Genomic DNA, 21,806 nt, shown 5'->3' with positions numbered 1-21,806 from the left:
ATTTGAATCGTAACAGGGGTAGTTAATGAGATCAACCCTGAGGGTAAGTGAGTCTAAAATAGTGCTGCTGCGGGCCACACTTTGAACCTAGCACTTCCTTGTTGCAGCTCTAGAGAAAACAGTCTGTTAAGAAGTAAGCAGTCAGGCCGGGTGCAGTGGCTCAGGCCTATAATCCCAACACTTTGGGAGACCGAAGCGAGAGAGGCCAGGAGCTCAAGACCAGCCTGCGCAACAAGGTGAGACCCCCCCACCACAACTCTACAAAAAAAAAAATAATTAGCCAGGTGTGGTAGTGCACACCTGTGGTCCCAGCTACTGGGGAGACTGAGATGGGAAGATTACTTGAGCCCGGGGCAGGGTCAAAGCTGCAGTGAGCCATGACTGCCACTGCACTCCAGCCTAGATGACAGAATGAGACCTTGTCTTAAAATGTTAAAAAAAAAAAAAAAAAAAAAGTAAGAAGTACTCAACGTTATACCTACCAAAGAAAAGCTACAGGTGATGGGGAGGAGGAACTAAAAGGAAATCTATATTGGGAAAGAGAGTAGCGGGTAGGGCATTACCAATCATAACAAGCTAATAATTCCCCTGCACATAGGGAAAGGAAACAGCAGCTCTGAGAACAAGGAGATGGAAAACGGAAATCATGCTTTCTCTATGTTTATCTCTAAAAGTTTCATTTGAATACACAGGCTGGGACAGACGGAAGAGGAAGCAAGCAGGGGTGTCCAGGAGGTAAGTGTCTCAGAAGCATGTAGAAATGACACATGCTCCAACTTGAAATCAAACCTGTTGTAAGGCTTATGATTCTAGGGATGGGGAGTCCAAGGAAAAATCAAATATTCGCAAAATGTTGCTACATTTTAAGCTTTGGCATGTATTTATTTAATGTTGCCTTAAGAGAATTACCTACTTTGTAAATTATTTTGCCTCATAGAAACAGAGTGGAAGCAGACATTCTCCTTTCTGCCTTAAAAAAAAAAATACTCTTGTCAGTCCTTGAAGTTTGCGAAAACTCTTAAAATGAAAGGGGGCTGAGCATGGTGGCTCTTGTCTGTAATCCCAGCACTTTGGGAGGCCGAGGTGGGTGGAACACTTGAGGTCAGGAGTTTGAGACCAGCCTGGCCAACATGGTGTAACCCTGTTTTTACTAAAAATACAAAAATTAGCCGGGCGTGGTGGTGCGCGCCTGTAATTCCAACTATTTGGGAGGCCGAGGCAGGAGAATTGCTTAAACCCAGGAGGCAGAGGTTGTAGTGAGCTGAGGTCACGCCATTGCACTCCAGCCTGGGCCACAGAGCGAGACTCTGTCTCTAAATAAACAAATAAATAAAATAAAATGACAAGGAGCATAACCATCTCTCAAGAACCTGATTAATGTGTAGATACTGAAGCTGAGAACTGGTTACCTCTGCTTATTCCTAGGCTGATTTAGGCTAGCTCCCTGAAGCTAGTCCAGCACTTCCAGTCCCACACACACGGCAGTCTCCAACCCAGAGGGCCTCGCCTTGCCACGCCCAGGCTGAGAGGACTTCCACCCTAGAGAATCTCTCATCCTTTTCCCTGTTCTCTCTGTGCCACTCCTTTTCCTCCTCCCAACTCACCTTGTCATTCACCGGAACGAAGTTGCTATCCATGGTGACAATGCGGAAATACACTGGAAAGGAACAGGCATCATTAGCAAAGGGGATGTTTCCTGGCTCAGAATTTTTTTTTTTTTTTTTTGAAACAGGGTCTCACTCTGTCACCCAGGTTGGAGTGCAGTGGCACAACCGTGGCTCACTGCAGCCTCAAACTCCTGGGCTCAAGTGATTCTCCCACCCCAGCCTCCGGAGTAGCTGGGACCACAGGCAGGTGCCACCACACTTGGCTAATTTTTGTAGAGACAGGGTTTCACCATGTTGGCCAGGCTGGTCTATGAACTCCTGACCTCAGGTGATCCACCTGCCTTGGCCTCCCAAAGTGCTGGGATTATAGGCGTGAGCCACCGCGCTCGGCCTGCTGCTCAGAATCTTTCCTCTATCCCTCCTCCTTCCTCACACATGCTCTGAGTCAGCAAAACCCCAACAGGTTTTACTTTTTTACAAAACCTGCTCTGAGAGTGAGGTAAAGTCCAAACACAGGCCTGGAGCTCAGGAGGCAGAGCAAGAGGCAGAATAGAAGCCTCCATGGACCACCCTCCTCATCCCCCACAGGAACACCAAACTGAACAACTGCCCACACAAAACAGCACTGTCATAAGAGCCAAAAATCAGAAGAGTGATCACAGTGCCTGGTTTTAACTTCATATCACTGAAAGAGGCACTGAAGAGGGTGGAAAAGACACACTTGAACTGCTGATTCACCCCCCTCCCCGCCATCCCCCAGCAGTGACTGTGGTACAGAGACAGAATCGATGAGCTTGAGGGCGGGAGAGCACAGTGACTGTGGGACTTGGCTTTAGAACGCAGTGCTGCCCAATCACAGGGGAAAGCACACAGGGCAGAACTCAGCCAGTGCCCATGGAGGGAGCATTTAGACCAGCCTTAGCCAGGGGTGAACTGCCCATCCCAGCGGTTGGAAGCTGAGTTCCGATTAGCCCCTGGGGCTCTGAATACTCAGCAGTGATAGCTGGGCAGTACTTGCCGTGGGCCTTGGGTGAGACTCAGAGACATGCTGGCTTCCAGTGATTCAGCACATTCCCAGCTGTGGTGACTATGGGGAGAGACTCCTTCTACTTGAGAAAAGGAGAGGGAAGAGTCAAGGGGACTTTGTCTTGCAGCTTAGGTACCAGCTCAGCCACAGTGGGGTAGAGCACCAAGCAGGCCCTTGGGGTCCCCAGTTATGGGCTGTGGCTCTTGGATGGCATTTCTGGACCTGCTGTTTGTCAGAGGAGAGCTCACTGCCCTGAAAAGAGAGTCCCAGGCCAGGCACCATTCACCACAAGCTGGTGAAAGGAGACTTTGGGCCTCGAGAGAACACTGGAAGTATCCAGGCAGTACTCCTGTGGGCCTGGAGTAGTGGTGGCCACAGAGAGAGACTCCTCTGTGAAAAGGGGAAGGAAGAGTGGGAAGGACTTTGTCTTGTGGCTTGGGTGCCAACTCAGCTGCAGTAGAACAGAACACCAGGTAGATTCCTAAGGTTTCTGACTCCAGGCCCTGGCTCGCAGATGACATCTCTGGACCTTCCAGGGTCATGGGGAACTCACCACCCTGAAGGGGAGGACACAAGCCTGGCTGGCTTTGTCACCTGCTGACTGTAGAGCCCTAGGGCCTTGAGCAAACATGGGCAGTAGCCAGGTACTGGTTACCACAGGCCTTGGGTGAGACACAGTACAGTGCTGGCTTCAGATCTGACCCAGTGCAGTCCCAATGCTGGTGGCCACAGGGGTGCTTGTGTCACCCCTCTCTCCAGGCAGCTCAGCACAAAGAGAGAAACTCTGTTTGTTTTGGAGAAAGTAAGGGAAGAGAACAGGAGTCTCCACCTGGTAATCTGGAATTCTTCCAGATCTTATCCAAGACCATCAAGGAGGTACCTCTATGAGCCTTCAAGAGCCACAGAGATACTGAGCATGGGGTCCCGCCTAATGCAGATGAACTGCAGAGTCCAAACACTTAGATTACGACACCCAAGTCCCTTCAAATACCTGGAAAGTCTGCCCAAGGAGGACAGGTACAAACAAGTCCAGAATGCCAAGACTACAATAAATACCTAACTCTTCAATGCCCAGACACCAATGAACATCCACATCAAGACCATGTTGGAAAAAATTACCTCACCAGATGAACCAAATAAGGCACCAGCAACCAATCTCGCAGAAACAAAGATAGTGATCTTTCAGATCGAGAATTCAAAATAGCTGTTTTGAGGAAACTCAACAAAATTTTAGATAACACAGAGAAAGAATTCAGAATCTTATCAGATAAATTTAACAAAGAGAAAAAAGAGGTATTGACTTTAAAGAGGAGGTAGAGAGAGAAAATGAGATGGAAAGTTTATTCAAAGTGAAAATAACAGAGAATTTTCCAAACCTAGAGAAAGATATCAATATTATTATTATTATTTGAGACAGTCTCGCTCTGTTGCCCAGGCTGGAGTGCAGTAATGTGATCTTGGCTCATGCGACCTCCGCCTCCCTGGTTCAAGCGATTCTCCTGCCTCAGCCTCCCCAGTAGCTGGGATTACAGGCACGGGCCACCATGCTTGGCTAATTTGGTATTTTTAGTAGAGACAAGGTTTTGCCATGTTGGCCAGGCTGGTCTCGAAATACTCATCTCAGGTGATTTGCCCACCTCAGCCTCCCAAAGTGCTGGGATTACAAGCATGAGCCACTGAACCCAGCTGAGAAAGATATCAATATTAAGTACAAGATTATAGAACACCAAGCAGATTTGGCCCAAATGAGTCTACCTCAAGACATTTAATAATCAAACTCCCAAACATCAAGGAATAAAAAAAAAGAAAAATCCTAAAAGTGCAAGAAGACAGATGTGGTGGCTTATGCGTGTAATCCCAGCACTTTGGGAGGCTGAGTGGGGAGGATAACTTGAGGTCAGGAGTTGGAGACCAGCCTGGCCAACATGGCGAAACTCCGTCTCTACCAAAAATACAAAAATTAGCCAGGGGTGGTGGCGCTCACCTGGAATCCCAGCTACTCGGGAGGCTGAGGCAGGAGAATCACTTGAACCCAGGAGGCAGAGGCTGCAATGAGCAACCATTTATTGCATTCCAGCCTGCGCGGCAGAATGAGACTCCATCTCAAAAAACAAAAAAACAAAAAAAACAAAAATTAGCGAGGCATGGTGGCGCACGCCTGTACTCCCAGCTACTTGGGATGCTGAAGCACAAGAATCACTTGAACCCAGGAGGCAGAGGTTGCAGTAAGCAGTGATCCCGCCACTGCACTCCACAGCCTGGGCAACAGAGGGAGACTCTGTCTCAAAAACAAAAAAAATTCAGTAACATTTCTATATGCCAACAGGGAACAATCTGAAAAAGAAATTAAGAAAGATAATTCCATTTACAATAGCTATAAATAATATAAAATACCTAGGAATAAACTTTACCAAAGAAGTGAAAGATCTCAACAATAAAAACTATAAAATATTGATGAAAGAAATTGAAGAGGACACACAAAAACATGAAAAGAGATTTCATGTTTCTGGATTGGAAGAATTGATATTGTTAAAATTCCATACTACCTAAGGCAATCTACAGATTCAATGCAATCCCTATCAGAATACTAATGACATTCTTCACAGAAATTCTACATCCTAAATCTTAGGACTTTTGTAAAAAAAATCATAAAATTTTTATGGAACCATAAAAGACCTAAAATAGCCAAATCTATTCTGAACAAAAAGAACAAAGCTGGAAGAATCACATTACATGACTTCAAATTATACTGCAAAGCTATAGTAACCAAAACAGCATGGTACTGTCATAAAAACAAATACATAGACCAATGGAACAGAATAAAGAACCCAGAAACATGTCTACGGTGAACTCATTTTTGACAAAGGTGACAAGTGTATACACTGGAGAAAGCACAGGCTCTTCAATAAATGGTTCTGGGAAAATTGGATATCCATATGCAGAAGAATGAAACTAGACCCTCATCTCTCTCCATATAGAAAAATCGAGTCAAAATGGATGAAAGATTTAAATCTAATACCTCAATCTATGAAACTATTATATATAAGAAAACTTTGGGGAAACTCTCCAGAACATTTGTCTGGGCAAAGATTTCTTGAGTAATACCCAAGGAGCACAAGAAACCAAAGCAAAAACGGACAAACAGGATCACATCAAATTAAAAAGCTTCTGCACAGCAAAGGAAACAATCAACAAAGAGACAACCCACAGAATGAAAGAAAATATTTGCAAACTACCCATCTGACAAGGGATTAATAACCAGAATATATAAGGAGCTCAGACAGCTGTATAGGAAAACATCTAGTAATCAGATTAAAGAACCGGCAAAAAGATCTGAATAGACATTTCTCAAAAGAAGACATACAAATGGCAAACAGGTATATAAAAAAGGTGCTGAAATCATTGACTGTCAGAGAAATGTAAATCAAAACTACAATGAGATATTATCTCACCCCAGTTAAAATGGCTTTTTTCCAAAAGACAAACAATAATAAATGCTGGTGAGGATGCGGAGAAAAGAGAACCCTCATACACTGTTGGTGGGAATGTAAATTAGTACAACCACTATGGAGAACAGTTTAGAGGTTTCTGAAAAAAACTAAAAATAGAGCTTCCATATAATCCTGCAAGCCCACTGCTAAGTATATATACAAAAGAAAGGAAATCAGTATATCAAAGACTATCTGCGCTGCCATGTTTATTGCATCAGTATTCACAATAGCCAAGATATGGAAGCAACCTAAGTGTCTATGAACAGATGATAAAAAATGGATTAAAAAATGTGGTACACATACATAATGGAGTACTATTCAGCCATAAAAAAGAATGAGACCCCATCCTTTGCAACAGCATGAATGGAACAGGAGGTCATTATGTTAAGTAAAATAAACCAGACACAGAAAGACAAACTTTCCATGTTCTCATTTATTTGTGGGAGCTAAAAATTAAAACAATTGAACTCATGGAGATAGAGAATAGAATAATAATTTTTAAGTGTGTGGAAAAAATAAGGTAAAAGGAAAAAAATTTTTTTGAAAGAGAGAGAGAGAACAGAATGATGATTACCAGATGCTGGGAAGGTAATGGTGGGCAGGGTGAGGGGTGGGGTGGGAATGATTAATGGGTACAAAAATATATTTAGCTAGAATGAATAAGATCTAGGGATCTTGTGGTTTTTAGCACAAAAGAGTGACTACAGTCAACAATAATTTATTGCACATTTAAAAATTACTAAGAGAGTATAATTGGATTGTTTGTAATACAAGGAAATGATAAATGCTTGAGGTGATGGATACACATGTACCCTGATGTAATGATTACACATTGTGTGTGTGTATAAAAATATCTCATCTACCCCATAAATATATATACACCAGCTATGTACCCACAAAAATTTTAAATAAAAAAATTAAAAAACCCAAACCTAGTTTCTTTTCAGGGTGCCTGACTTTGAAATCTCAGAATGAAGTGCCCCTGTAAGGACGAATGAACAAATACAAAAAAAAAAAAAAAAAAAACAACCCCAGTAGCTCAAGCCAAATGCCCTCAGTGCTTTCTTAGCCATTTACAAGCAGCTTGTTGTAAGGCCCAGCAACCCAGTTATACTTGCCAAATTCTATTCCAGAAGAAACATGTACTTTTGTTTTAGATACACAAACTCAGTAGCAACCCCCACCTACTTCTCTTGCTTGTGTAGCGCAGCATGTATTCAACACTTGTAATACTTAATCCTCCCAGATTTTCCTCTCCTCTGCACTCCTTGTTTTCCAAAGCCTACTGTCAAACCACAAATCCCCTCTTTACCCCTGTGCACAGCGGTTTCCCCAGGTTTTAGTCGAACCCCAAATATGTGACTCTTACCTTGCTGCCCTGCGGTGTAGAGAGGTTTGTCGGTCTGTACAAAGGTGCCACTCCCCTGCCTCTGAATTAAAACCTTTTTCTTCTCCTCAAAGCTGATGTTATTTCCAACTCCCGACACCCGGATTGTGGCCACTTCTTCTGTGCCACCAGCAGGAGGTGGTACCTGACCAAGAAAGGGGACTTCTGGGGAGGAGTAAGGGATTGGGGGAACAGAATCAACTGGTCTCAACCCAACAGTGAGTTAAAGGAAAGAGCTGAGTTAGACGGGGGTAGCAAGGATAGAGACATAAAACAAATTACCACGGGGAAGAATTAAGGTCAGGAACTAAAGGGAGAAATCCTAGGTCGAGGAAACTGTGGATGAGTGATAGCCGGGGACTGAGGTTAAGTTGAGAAAAAATAGGTTTAGAGGCCGTGGCAAAAGATAACAGAAATTATACTTAAAGTAGATTATAGTGAGCTTAGGGAGGAGAATAGGCAAGTAAGGGATTCGAGTGAGGGCTGAGTCTGTGCTTACAAGAAAGGAGATACAATGTAAGTGCCTCTTCTTCAGTCCAGAGTATTCTAGCAACTTCTGGGTCTTGTCCTCGGTCTCCAGAGTAACCGTGAATTTAACATCACTGTACCCAGGGCTCAGGTCCAAACAAACCTTCTGAACGGAGGGGAAATTTAGCCGGGCTGGTAATGTCACCAGGTAGTTTCTATTAAAGGAGCAGAAGGATTTCAGGGCAATAATGATTCATTCACTCGAGGAAAAATCCAGCACTCTCCTAAGCGCTCAGCGAGTAGCAGTGAATTAGACAGACCAAGCCCCTGCCTTCCTTATGCACCTCATTTTCTACAAGAAGCAGAGGGGCAACAACTCTGCACAGTCTTCAACTTCCGCCATCAGGAGGCCCTCACCAAGAACACATGCCTAGAGCACCAAGGAGGAAATTAGGCCTATTTCAGAAAACAGGGCACATTTTAATATTTATCTTTTTTAAAGCTTCCTCTTCATGCGTCAGCCTCCCTCTCTGGGTAAAGGATCAGTGGAACCAAAGAAGAGAAAAAAGGAGGAGGAAATTAAGATAAACCAAAGTTGATCTCCCCATCTCCATATAAATGTTTGAGAAACTTAGGCGAAGAAGCCGCTGCCCTAATAAACCAATTCTGACACCAAGCACTCACGGAAGTTCTTCTGCAATGGCTGGCGATAGGGCCAACATTCCTAGAAGGAGCTGAGCCCACATCTTTGTGGGTGAGACAGATTTTTCCAGGGTCAGGGGCAGAGATCGCTCCGCGTAGCTTTATATACTAATTCCAGGTAGGGTGTGCAGTGATGACTGATGCTATAGTCAGTCACCTCCTGGCACCTGGAACATAGGAGGACTGTGTTCCTCCTTCTGTAACCACCAGGTTAGGTGGTGGACCAGGGTAGGGCCACTATTCACTTCTTTAAAGTTGTTTCTGCCTGGAACATCCATACTGGTTCAGCCAGTTTTGGGGGAAAACCAGAGCTGAGTATTCATAATGGTAAAGCTCTCAGAACATATTTTGAACTCCTCCCTTTTTTTCTGGTTTCATTCCAATTCCTGTTCTCATTTAATGTCCTTATTTTCTTTTATTATTCAATTAAGGTGTAGTTGGGAACATGGGTATGAGAACAGTATCAATAGAAAAGCAGTAAACTTGGCTGGTCACAGTGGCTCACGCCTGTAATCCCAGCACTTTGGGAGGTTGAGGTGGGCAGATCACCAGGTCAGGAGTTCAAGACCAGCCTGGCCAACATAGTGAAACCCTGTCTCTACTAAAAATACAAAAAAAAAAATTAGCTGGGCATAGTGGTGGGTGCCTATAGTCCCAGCTACTTGGGAGGCTGAGGCAGGAGAATCGCTTGAACCCGGGAGGTGGAGGTTGCAGTGAGCCGAGATCATGCCACCGCACTCCAGCGTGGGTGACACAACGAGACTCTGTCTCAAAAAAAAAAAAAAATTAATACTACTCAGTATTGTTGTGACTGTATGGAAATAGGGACACACACACAGTCCTAGAGAAAATAGAATGTGGATAACTTTCTCATGGCAATTTCGTAATACACACCAAAGCCTTTGAGATTTGCATATTCTGTCACTCAGCAACTCCTACTCTGGAAATGTTTCTTAATGAGGAAAAAAAGGACAGCATGCGTGTATGCACAAGTGTAACACTGAGTTTTTTCACACTGTTCTTTCTTTTTTTTCTTTTCCTTATTTTTTATTTTTTTGAGGTAGAGTCTCACTTGATCACCCAGGCTGGAGTGCAGAGGCACAATCTCAGCCCACTGCAGCCTTGACCTCCTGGGCTCAAGCGATCCTCCCACCTCCACCTCCTGAGTAGCTGGGACCACAGGTAGGCACCAACACTCCTGGCTAATTGTTTTGTATTTTTAATAGAGACAGGGTTTCACCATGTTGCCCAGGCTAGTCTTGAACTCCTGAGCTCCAGGGACCACCTCAGCCTCCCAAAGTGCTGGGATTACAGGTATGAGCCACCGTGCCCAGCCCACAGTGTTCTTTATGATGGTAATACTTAGAAGTCACCTAAAATATAAATTAGTCTAAGTGCAGTGGCTCATGCCTATAATCCCAGCTTTTGGGAGTCAGAAGCTGGAGGATTGCTTGAGCCCAAGAGTTCGAGACCAGCCTGGGCAACATAGTGAGACCCCGTTTTGTAACCACCCAATGGATTCACCTTGCTTGCTGCCTAGACAGAGCCGATTTATCAAGACAGGGGAACTGCAGCGGCAAAAGAGTAATTCACGCAGAGCCGGCTGTGCGGGAGACTGGAGTTTTATTATTACTTAAATCCTTGAGCCTTCGTGGATCAGAGTTTTTAAAGATAATTTGGCGGGTAGGGGCTTGGGAAGTGGGGAGTGCTGATTGCTCAGATTGGAGATGGAATCACAGAGGGTCGAAGTTAGATTTTCTTAATGTCTTCTGTTCCTGGGTGGGATGGCAGAACTGGTTGGGCCAGATTACTGGTCTGTGTGGTGTCAGCTGATCCCATGGAGTGCAAGGTCTGCAAAACATCTCAGGCACTGATCTTAGGTTTTACAACAGTGATGTTATCCCCAGGAGCAACTTGGGGAGGTTCAGACTCTTGGAGCCAGAGGCTGCATGACCTCTAAACTGTAATTTGTTTTGAGACAGAGTCTGGCTCTATCGCCCAGGCTGGAGTACAGTGGCGCCATCTCGGCTCACTGCAAGCTCCGCCTCCCAGGTTCACGCCATTCTCCTTCCTCAGCCTCCAGAGTAGCTGGGACAACAGGCGCCCACCACCGCGCCCGGCTAATTTTTTGTATTTTTAGTAGAGACGGGGTTTCACCGTGTTAGCCAGGATGGTCTCGATCTCCTGACCTCGTGATCCGCCTGCCTCGGCCTCCCAAAGTGCTGGGATTACAGGCGTGAGCCACTGCACCCGGCTTCTAAACTGTAATTTCTAATCTTGTAGCTAATCTGTTAGTCCTACAAAGGCAGACTGGACCCCGGGCAAGAAGGGGGTCTTTTTGGGAAAGGGCTGTTATCAATTTTGTTTCAGAGTCAAACCATGAACTGAATTCCTTCCCAAAATTACTTCGGCCTATGCCCAGGAATAAACAAGGACAGCTTAAGGGTTAGAAGCAAGATAGAGTCGGTTAGGTCTGACTTCTTGCACTGTCATAATTTCCTGTTATAATTTTGCAAAGGCAGTTTCAGTCTGTATAAAACGTTTCTTTTTTTTTTTTTTTTTTTTTTTTTTGAGACGGAGTCTGGCTCTGTCGCCCAGGCTGGAGTGCAGTGGCGCAATCTCAGCTCACTGCAAGCTCCGCCTCCCGGGTTCACGCCATTCTCCTGCCTCAGCCTCCCGAGTAGCTGGGACTACAGGCGCCCGCCACCACGCCCGGCTAATTTTTTGTATTTTTAGTAGAGACGGGGTTTCACCATGTTAGCCAGGATGGTCTCGATCTCCTGACCTCGTGATCCGCCCGCCTCGGCCTCCCAAAGTGCTGGGATTACAGGCGTGAGCCACCGCGCCCGGCCAAAACATTTCTCTAAAATTAGCTGAGTGTGGTGGTGCACGCCTGTAGTCCCAGCTACTCTGGAGGCTGAGATGGTAGGATTTGCTTGAGCCCAGGGGTTCAAGGCTGCAATGAGCCATGATAGCACCACTGCACTCCAGCCTGGGCAACAGTGAGAACTTGCCTCATAAAATAAAATAAGAAAATAAATTAGCGAGGATGCTCTCTGGGACCAATGATCATCCTATATCAAACCAGCTTAAACAAAAAAGTGTTTTTGGTAACTGGAATGGATCCAACAGGAAGAATGAGCTTATAGAACCAGAGCAACTTGAAAAACTTGACAGCACAGACAGACGTGGTGCAACCAGGGCCGACTCCTCCCAGTCCTTCTCTCTTGTGTACTTGTCTCTGATTGGTTCATTTTCTCCTACTGCACACAAGCTTTTCTTCAAGTCGTAGGGAGGACGGCAGCTGGGAGCCCTCAAGCCATATTCGTTCAGCTCCATGACCCCAACTGACAAAATTTTTCACCTATGTTATAGAAATTCCCGAAGAAGGACTGTGTTCCTCCCTCTCTCACTGGCTCACCTCTGAATCAGTCACTGTAGTCAGGAGGGTATGATAGGCAGGGCCTGGGTCATTCTCCCACCTAGAGGCCAGGGTGATGGGGTACTGTAATTGGCCGCCCCTTTAGAACCACAGGGAGTTGGGGAGGGGAAATTGTTCAAAGAAATCACTACAGTAGGAAATGTGTTGGTGTAAAGAGCTGCAAACATAAAACATTAAGTCTATTACAATGCCCCATAAAGAGTTCGGTTGAATAAACTGTCATGTTAATATAAAGCAATACTCTGCTGCCATTAAAAATAATGTTTTCATGATAAGGGGAACTATTTGCAATGCTAATTGAAAGGGGTTGGGGCTGGTGCAGCGGCTCACACCTGTAATCCCAGCACTTTGGGAGGCCAATCCGTAGGAGTTCGAGACCAGCCTAGTCAACATGGCGAAACCCTGTCTCTACCAAAAATACAAAAATTAGCTAGGCATGGTGGTGGGCGCCTATAATCCCAGATACTTGGGAGGCTGAGGCAGGAAAATCACCTGTACCAGGGAGGTGGAGGCTGCAGTGAGCTGAGAGCACACCATTGCACTCCAGCCTGGGCAACAAGAGCGAAACTCCATCTCAAAAAAAAAAAGAAAAGAAAAGAAAGGGGTTGGGGAAAGTGATACAAAACGACATGTGGCAAGTTCCACTTTAACTTGGAATATAAAAAGCTAGAAAGAGTGTGGCTTGGTGGCTCAAGCCTGTGATCTCAGTGCTTTGGGAGGGCAAGATGGGAGGGTTGTTTGAGGCCAGGAGTTAGAGATCAGCCTGGGCAGTATAGTAAGACCCCCATCTCTACCAAAAAAAAAAAAAAATTAAAAATTAGCTAGGTGTGGTGTCACATGCCCAGCTACTTGGGAGGCTGAGGCAGGAAGATCACTAGAGCCCAGGACTTCAAGTCTGCAGTGAGCCATGATTGTGCCACTGCACTCCAGCCTGGGCAACAGAGCAAGACCCTGTCTCTAAGAATAAAAAATAAAAATAAGCTGGAAAGTGCATTGCTCCCTCTCTGACAATATGAAAAAGCCAGACAAACTGCAAAATCACTTTTCTTAAACCAAAAGTTGAACCTAAATGCTGAGCTGGGTTGGGGGTGGTGGCTCATGCCTGTAATCCCAGCACTTTGGGAGGCTGAGGCAGGCAGGTCACAAGGTCAGGAGTTCGAGACCAGCCTGGCCAATATGGTGAAACCCTGTCTTTACTAAAAATACAAAAAAATTAGCCAGGCATGGTGGTGCATGCCTGTAATCCCAGCTACTCGGGAGGCTGAGGCAGGAGAATTGCTTGAACCCAAGAGGTGGAGGTTGCAGTGAGCCGAGATCACGCCATTGCACTTCAGCCTGGGTGACAGAGCAAGACTCCATCACAAAACAAAACAAAAGAAAACAAAACAGCTGAGCTGAGGTTGCAGGTAAGCTAAGTAGCCTGAAATTCAAGGACATACAATTCTCATGAGCAGAGACCAGATGGGTGGAGTGTCTCATCAGTGCCAGAGCATGGGAGGTATTTGGGCCATCACACAGGCATGCAAGAAGAAAGCAGCTACATTTTTCATAAATTGCTAGAGGCCTGGTGCAGACTAGAGTGACTATAAGGAGCCTCTGGGTGTCACAGAAGCAAGGAGGGCTTTACTTACCCACAGGCTCCTTTCCATGACCTCTACCAGGTGTTCACAGGAAATGCTGGGGGCCAAGTGGGAGACTAAAAAGAGCCCCCTCAGTACTAAAGGCATCAAGGACCGTATTTGCTATCATTGCAGAAAAGGCCCCAGCTGCCCATGCTCCTCTCTCGAAAGCCTTAAGACCCTGGGGAGGAGTGGCAAATACTGTTGCTCCCAGGGCACAGGTGTTACCAAGGGAAGACCTGGGAGGACCCTAGTCCGAGGGAGGGACAAGGAGCAATTGTGAGCCCAGAGTTCTAAGCTAATACTTTTAGAGGTCTCCTGAAACTGATGGAGGAGCACAAAAAAATCTTTCCCACCCAAGACCCGCCACAAATTCAAAGCAGGGTTTGGCAGCCTGGCATAAGGAGTAGGGCAGAAATACTCATCCCCCAGGGCCCAGGCATATAAACCTACCTAAGATAGAAGGTGAAGAGGGCAACAGAGAAGCACCCTGTCCCCTCACCATTACCCGAGCAAGAGCACCAAGTAACTAAGCAGTCCGCCACTGGCAGAGGGCATGAACGTGCAGAGAGACGACCTCTGTGGGGTCTGCTGTGTGGTGTACAGAGGAGAACGAGAGCTGAGGGTGGGGCACAAACATTGAGAAATAGCCAGCACTCCAGATGCCACCCTAAGCATAAGGCATCACAAAAGGAATTTGAAGCCTATGATGTACCGAAAGTAAACTTGGCAATTACAAAACCTGCACAGTTCACCTTTTAACTAGATTAACTCAATCCACCAAGCTAACTGCCTGAGAAGAGGTGTGTCCATTTCTAGTCACAAATACTATTTATTTAAATCTCTCCTGTTCTACACAAGATGTTTGGCAATCAATGAAAAATTACAAGTTGTATCAAAAGAAGAAGAAGATGACAACAACATCCTGTGAAGATACAAAGTAATCAATGGAACCAAGCTCAGAGCTGCCCTCCATGTTATAATAAAAGAGAGAGACTTTAAAATGCCCAGGAGTCGTATGTCAAAGGAGCTCATGAAAAAAAAAAAAAGGACAACAGACATGAGGAGATGGTGTCAGGGGTGGATTTCAAAAGAAAGGTGGAAGTGATCGACTTCCTGAAATACTAAACATGACAGACTTTATAGAAGTTTCAAAAATAAGATACGCAATATCAGGCCAGGAACAGTAGCTGAAGCCTATTAATCCCAGCACTTTGGGAGGCCAAGGCAAGAAGATCACTTGAGCCCAGGAGTGTGAGACCAGCCTAGGTAACATAGTGAGGAGACTTTGTGTCTATGTAAGATAAAAACATCAGCTAGGTGTGGTGACTTATATCTGTAGTCCCAGCTACTTGGGAGGCTGAGGTGGGAGAATTACTTGAGCCCAGGAGGTCAAGGTTGCAGCAAGCTGAGATCGCACCACTACACTCCAGCCTGGGCAACAGAACAAAATCCTGTCTCAAAAAAAAAAAAAAAAAAAAAAGAGAAAATGCAGTATCAGAGATGAGCAGCTCCTTCTTCAGGCTCATTAATAACCTTGACAATATGAATATAGCTGAGGAAATAATCGATTGCCTTGAAGTTAGGTCAATAGAAATTACCCAAACAAACACAACAATAAAAAAGAGTGAAAATCATTTGAATTCTTTTCAAATAATTTGAATTTTTATAGCACTTGAAGATAACTCAAGTGCTATAAAACAATATCAAATGGCTTAGCATACATATTTTCAGAATCTTAGAAGGAGAAACGAGAAAGAACAAGCAGAAGACATGTTTGAAGAGACAAGAAATGAGAATTTTCCAAAAATAATGAAACACATCAAAGAACAGATTCAAGAATTATAAACAATTTCTCCATGTTTCCCCTAATTCCCACACACTAGGCACATACATAAATGCACACACCGTCTCTCGGTTAGGTTGTAAAATTGTGATGGTCTCTGGAGGCTCTGTTCGATTTGGACACAGGGAAAACCAGTATATTCAATGAGTTTTGGGTCACTCTACCACTCTACATAAACTCCATACACTTTTTTTTTTTTTTGAGACAGGATCTCGCTCTGTCACCCACCCTGGAGTACGGTGGCATGATCTCGGCTCACTGCAACCTCCACCTCCCAGGTTCAAGAGATTCTCCTGCCTCAGCCTCCTGAGTAGCAGGGATTACAGGTGCGCGCCACCACGCCGGGGTAATTTTTGTATTTTTAGTAGAGACAGGGTTTCACCATGGCCTCCCAAAGTGTTGGGATGACCGGCATGAGCCACTGCGGTCTTGTTTTCCTTGGTTCCCATCACTCTTCCTGCTAAGAGCAATCGCCCAGGTCTGTGAACACCTACTCCTCCGTAGATGGTGAGTGCCCCTCCAGCTAGAGCTGCTGACTCCCTTTACCACTTCCATCAGTCAAATCGGCCCACCAGTGATTTTTATCTCTTCTGATCCATTTTAAAATCTATTTAAATGCAGCTATCAGTCTGACAACCTGTCTGGAATTTGGTGGGAGGAAATGTCCAGGGTTTAATAATCTCCCAAAGTTAGGCTGCATAAAACCCTACTGTTGACATCTCATGTGGTGCATATGGGCGAAACGGAGCCATGTGGAAGGCTATTCTGTAAACGGGTTAGCGTGCTTGGATTTGTTCTGGGTATCAGAATCCTGACTTGAGACTTTTAGCTTAGATAGACACCATAATATGTTACTTTGAAGGCTTCTTACACTTGGACCTTTATTGTAAATAATAGAAGTATTTCTGGAGTAAGAATTATGTCAATTATATATTATCATCTTATGCTACATATTAGGCATAACTGTTTTATATATATATATATATATATATAGTTTTTGTTTGTTTTTTGAGACAGAGTTTCACTCTTGTTGCTCAGGCTGGAGTTCAATGGCACGATCTCAGCTCACCACAACCTCTGCCTCCTGGGTTCAAGTGATTATCCTGCCTCAGCCTCCCAAGTAGCTGGGATTACAGGCACCCCCCCACCACCCCTGGCTAATTTTTTTTGTATTTTTAGTAGAGACAGGGTTTCACCGTGTTGGTCAGGCTGGTCTCAAATTCCTGACATCAGGTAATCTATCCACCTCGGTCTCCCAAAGTGCTGGGATTACAGGTGTGAGACACCATGCCCGGCCTATAATATATATTTTTTAATTATTATCCAAGGGTACTAACATAAATTTCCAATTTATTCCTGCCAAAAAATTAGTGATGATAACTGCCAATCAGTACAGCTAAAGAAACTGTTTTCATTCTGGTGTATTTGGAATTCTTCTGCCTTTATATTATCCCAGCCTTCCTCACTCATTTCTGTGTATTTTATATTTTGTTTCACACCATTCTGCTCAAGGGTATTATTTTCGCATTTCCATATTATTTCTATTTTTCACAGGTAGTCTTTGGTCTTACATCTGTGAACATCTTCTTTGACTATTTTGCTTTTCCACGAAGGGCTTTCCAAAACTATTAGCCCACTTTACTTGGTAACCTCCCAGGAGGCAGCTTAGTCCTGTCTGCTAAGGGATGCTATTCTCAGCAAGTCAGTTTTCTGCTCTCCTCACTGCAAGGGAGGCCAGAGGAGAAGAGCCTATTTCTGTTCCACCCAGGACTGTTGATTTGAGGTTCTACCTCCAGAGAGCATGGGGCTAATCAAACCAAGACACAACATTGAGGAAAAGAAAAGAAAGAACAAGCAGAAGCTGGGGCCACTCCTTGCTTGCCACTGTCTCCTCCCTCCTTCTTACTAATTATAGGCTTCACTCTATTCCTTTTTCAAATTTATTCAAGTGAATATGCAATGTGTCAAAGTTTGCATATGAATGCATCAGGGAAAATAAGGGTGCCACCCAGCCCCACCCATGCTTAGACAGCACATAAACCAACATTTGGCTTCCTAAAGTCAGAAATGACAGAAAACTGAAAGTTCAAAGACGGAAAAAAGAAACATGGAGATCACATGCTCAGATTATACCTAGGGGGAAAAACCTTTTTTTTCAACAAATATTTATTGAACACTGTTATGGGATAAATTGTATCCCCCTCAAAATTTATATGTTGAAGTCCTAACTCCTAGGATCTCCGAGTGTGACTTAATTTGGAAACAGGGTCCAGCCTGCCCTGGAGATATGAGACTTGCCAGCCTCCACAATCATGTGAGAGATTTTAAAAATAATATATGTAAACAAGCTGGGTGCAGTAACTCACACGTGTAATCCCAGCACTTTGGGAGGCCGAGGTGGGCGGATCACCTGAGGTCGGGAATTTGAGACCAGCCTGACCAACATGGAGAAACCCCGTCTCTACTAAAAAAATACAAAATTAGCCAGGCGTGGTAGCACATGCCTGTAATCCCAGGTACTAGGGAGGCTGAGGCAGGAGAATTGCTTGAACCTGGGAGGCAGAGGTTGCAGTAAGCCGAGATCGTGCCACTACACTCCAGCCTGGGCAACAAGAGCAAAACTCCATCTCAAAAAAAAAATAAACAAGCAAACTATATACATATATACAAACTATATACATACACATATATAGTTTGTTTCATGTGCGTCCGTGTGAAGAGACCACCAAACAGGATTTGTGTAAGCAATAAAGCTTTTAATCACCTGGGTGCAGGTGGGCTGAGTCCGAAAAGAGAGTCAGCGAATGGAGATGGGGTGGGGCCGTTTTATAGGATTCGGGTAGGTAAAGGAAAATTACAGTCAAAGAGGGGTTGTTCTCTGACGGCGGAGTGGGGGTCATGAGGTGCTCAGTAGGGGAGCTTTTGAGCCAGGATGAGCCAGGAGAAGGAATTTCACAAGACAATGTCATCAGTTAAGGCAGGAACCAGCCATCTGGATGTGTACGTGCAGGCCACAGGGGATATGATGGCTTAGCTTGGGCGCAGAGGCCTGACAGTTTGTATATATATACATATATACATATATATAATACACATAATATATGTATTATATAATTTATATAATACACATAATATGTGTATTATATAATGTATTATAAAATACATATATGTGTATTATATATGTATAATAACATATTATATATAATATATATAATAACATATTATATATAATATATAATAACATATTATATATAATATATAATAACATATTATATATAATATATAATAACATATTATATATAATATATAATATCATATTATATATAATATATAATGTCATATTATATATAATATATAATGTCATATTATATATAATATATAATGTCATATTATATATAATATATAATGTCATATTATATATAATATATAATATCATATTATATATAATATATAATAACATATTATATATAATATATATAATAACATATTATATATAATATATAATAACATATTATATATAATATATATAATAACATATTATATATAATATATATAATAACATATTATATATAATATATATAATAACATATTATATATAATATATATAATAACATATTATATATAATATATAATAACATATTATATATAATATATATAATAACATATTATATATAATATATAATAACATATATAATATATATAATAACATATTATATATAATATATATAATAACATATATAATATATATAATAACATATTATATATAATATATATAATAACATATATAATATATATAATAACATATTATATATAATATATATAATAACATATTATATATAATATATATAATAACATATATATAATATATATAATAACATATATATAATATATATAATAACATATTATATATAATATATATAATAACATATTATATATAATATATATAATAACATATTATATATAATATATATAATAACATATTATATATAATATATATAATAACATATTATATATAATATATATAATAACATATTATATATAATATATATAATAACATATTATATATAATATATATAATAACATATTATATATAATATATATAATAACATATTATATATAATATATATAATAACATATTATATATAATATATATAATAACATATTATATATAATATATATAATAACATATTATATATAATAACATATTATATATAATATATATAATAACATATTATATATAATATATATAATAACATATTATATATAATATATATAATAACATATTATATATAATATATATAATAACATATTATATATATTATATATAATAACATATTATATATATTATATATAATAACATATTATATATAATATATATAATAACATATTATATATAATATATATAATAACATATTATATATAATATATATAATAACATATTATATATAATATATATAATAACATATTATATATAATATATATAATAACATATTATATATAATATATAATAACATATTATATATAATATATATTATAACATATTATATATAATATATATTATAACATATATATAACACATATTATATATATAATATATGTGTATTATATATGTATATATAACACATATTATATATATAATATATGTGTATTATATATGTATATATAACACATATATAATGTATTATATAATACAATATATAATGTATTATACAATGTATTATATAATATATAGTGTATTATATAATACTTATAAACGTATTATATAATACATATATAATATAATATATATTATATTATATATTAATTATATAATATATATTATATATTTTATATATTATATAATATATAATATATAATAATATAATATATGTATATATAATATAATACATATATAATACATTTATACATATATAATACACATATATGTATTACATAATACATATATAATGTATTATATATGTGTATTATATAATACATATATGTGTATTATGTAATGTATTATATAATACATAATATATACGACATATATAATACTATATACATATAATATTATACACATATATGTATATAGTTTGTATATGTGTATACAGTTTGCTTGTTTTTTTATTGGAAGAAACCTGACTGTGCAAACCTTCAGCATGTTAGACACTATAGGAACCATATGTGAAGGTGTTTTCTTTGACTTCAAGGGAAACATTTCAGAACGTAAGATATTCACATATGAAAAGTCCAGTAACAAAATACTAAAGAAATGCTACTGAATAACACATGACTGAGTCCCTAATATGTGCTACTGTTGATAAATATGACTCATTTTCAAAGACTATAAGCTGGGTTACAGTTGTCAGAAAAAGTTTAATGGCATGTAAATCAGCAAGCAACTGAGAAGTTTCAGGGAACCTCTTTCATCCAGATGTTTCTTATGCTTTTATCCTTCTTACTCTTCTAACTTTAAATCTTTCAAAGAAACAAAAATCTCTCTTTCTTCTTTGAAGGACAGGATCCTTCTCCCTTAGTCCTAGCCGTATCATTTCCTCTATGAGACACTGCCTTGTCTATACTAAGCCATTTTTCTGATTTTTCTGAATTAGATGGTATTATTTTGGGGGATGGGAGAGAGGAGGAGAAGTAGTAGAACAGATGGAAGTGCTTCCTGTAAAGTATAAACTGTTTCAGAAAAAGAAATCTTTTTTTTTTAAATGAGACAGAGTCTCGCTGTGTCGCCCAGGCTGGAGTGCAGTGGCGCGATCTCGGCTCACTGCCAGCTCCGCCTCCCGGGTTCACGCCGTTCTCCTGCCTCAGCCTCCTGAGTAGCTGGGACTACAGGCGCCCGCCACCGTGCCCGCCACCACGCCCGGCTAATTTTTTGTATTTTTTAGTACAGACGGAGTTTCACCGTGTTAGCCAGGATGGTCTTGATCTCCTGACCTTGTGATCCGCCCTCCTGGGCCTCCCAAAGTGCTGGGATCACAGGCGTGAGCCACCGCACCCAGCCAGAAAAAGAAATCTATGAAAGGGTTGACGGGAGAAAGGAACAAAAGGTTTCCTTAAAATTCAGCAATATCTGGCACATAGTAAGCATTCAATACATTTTTATGGACTGCCTTAGAAGAATAAGTGGGAAATAAATTTTTCAAAACTAGATATTTAGATAAAGCTACATAATATCACCAATCACTATCTTTTTCCTGTGGTAATAAGATGTTAGATTTACTAG

At 41.0% G+C, this 21,806-nt stretch overlaps 1 protein-coding gene across 3 annotated transcripts in view; it reads right to left on the bottom strand.

Moving 5' to 3' along the window:
- A2ML1 (alpha-2-macroglobulin like 1) overlaps nt 1–8,757 on the bottom strand; it is a 53,648-nt gene extending 44,891 nt beyond the window's left edge. For 2 of the 3 annotated variants that reach the window (XM_055358631.2, XM_055358630.2), the window contains exons 1-4: nt 8,665–8,744; nt 8,012–8,195; nt 7,495–7,657; nt 1,605–1,657 (exon numbers count right to left, since the gene is read on the bottom strand). In XM_055358631.2, coding sequence (XP_055214606.1) covers nt 1,605–1,657; nt 7,495–7,657; nt 8,012–8,195; nt 8,665–8,726 — 462 coding nt within the window. In that variant the 5' untranslated portion in view covers nt 8,727–8,744. Of the gene's footprint in view, nt 1–1,604; nt 1,658–7,494; nt 7,658–8,011; nt 8,196–8,664 lie in introns of all 3 variants that reach the window. The other variant, XM_019038173.4, reaches the window with a different exon arrangement.
- Nucleotides 8,758–21,806: the final 13,049 nt, after the last annotated feature.

The sequence above is a fragment of the Gorilla gorilla genome, chromosome 10 (genome assembly GCF_029281585.2).
Source record: "Gorilla gorilla gorilla isolate KB3781 chromosome 10, NHGRI_mGorGor1-v2.1_pri, whole genome shotgun sequence".
Taxonomy (NCBI): domain Eukaryota; kingdom Metazoa; phylum Chordata; class Mammalia; order Primates; family Hominidae; genus Gorilla; species Gorilla gorilla.
The sequence above is the reverse complement of the archived record's forward strand: the minus strand, read 5'-3'. Positions and strand labels throughout refer to the sequence as shown.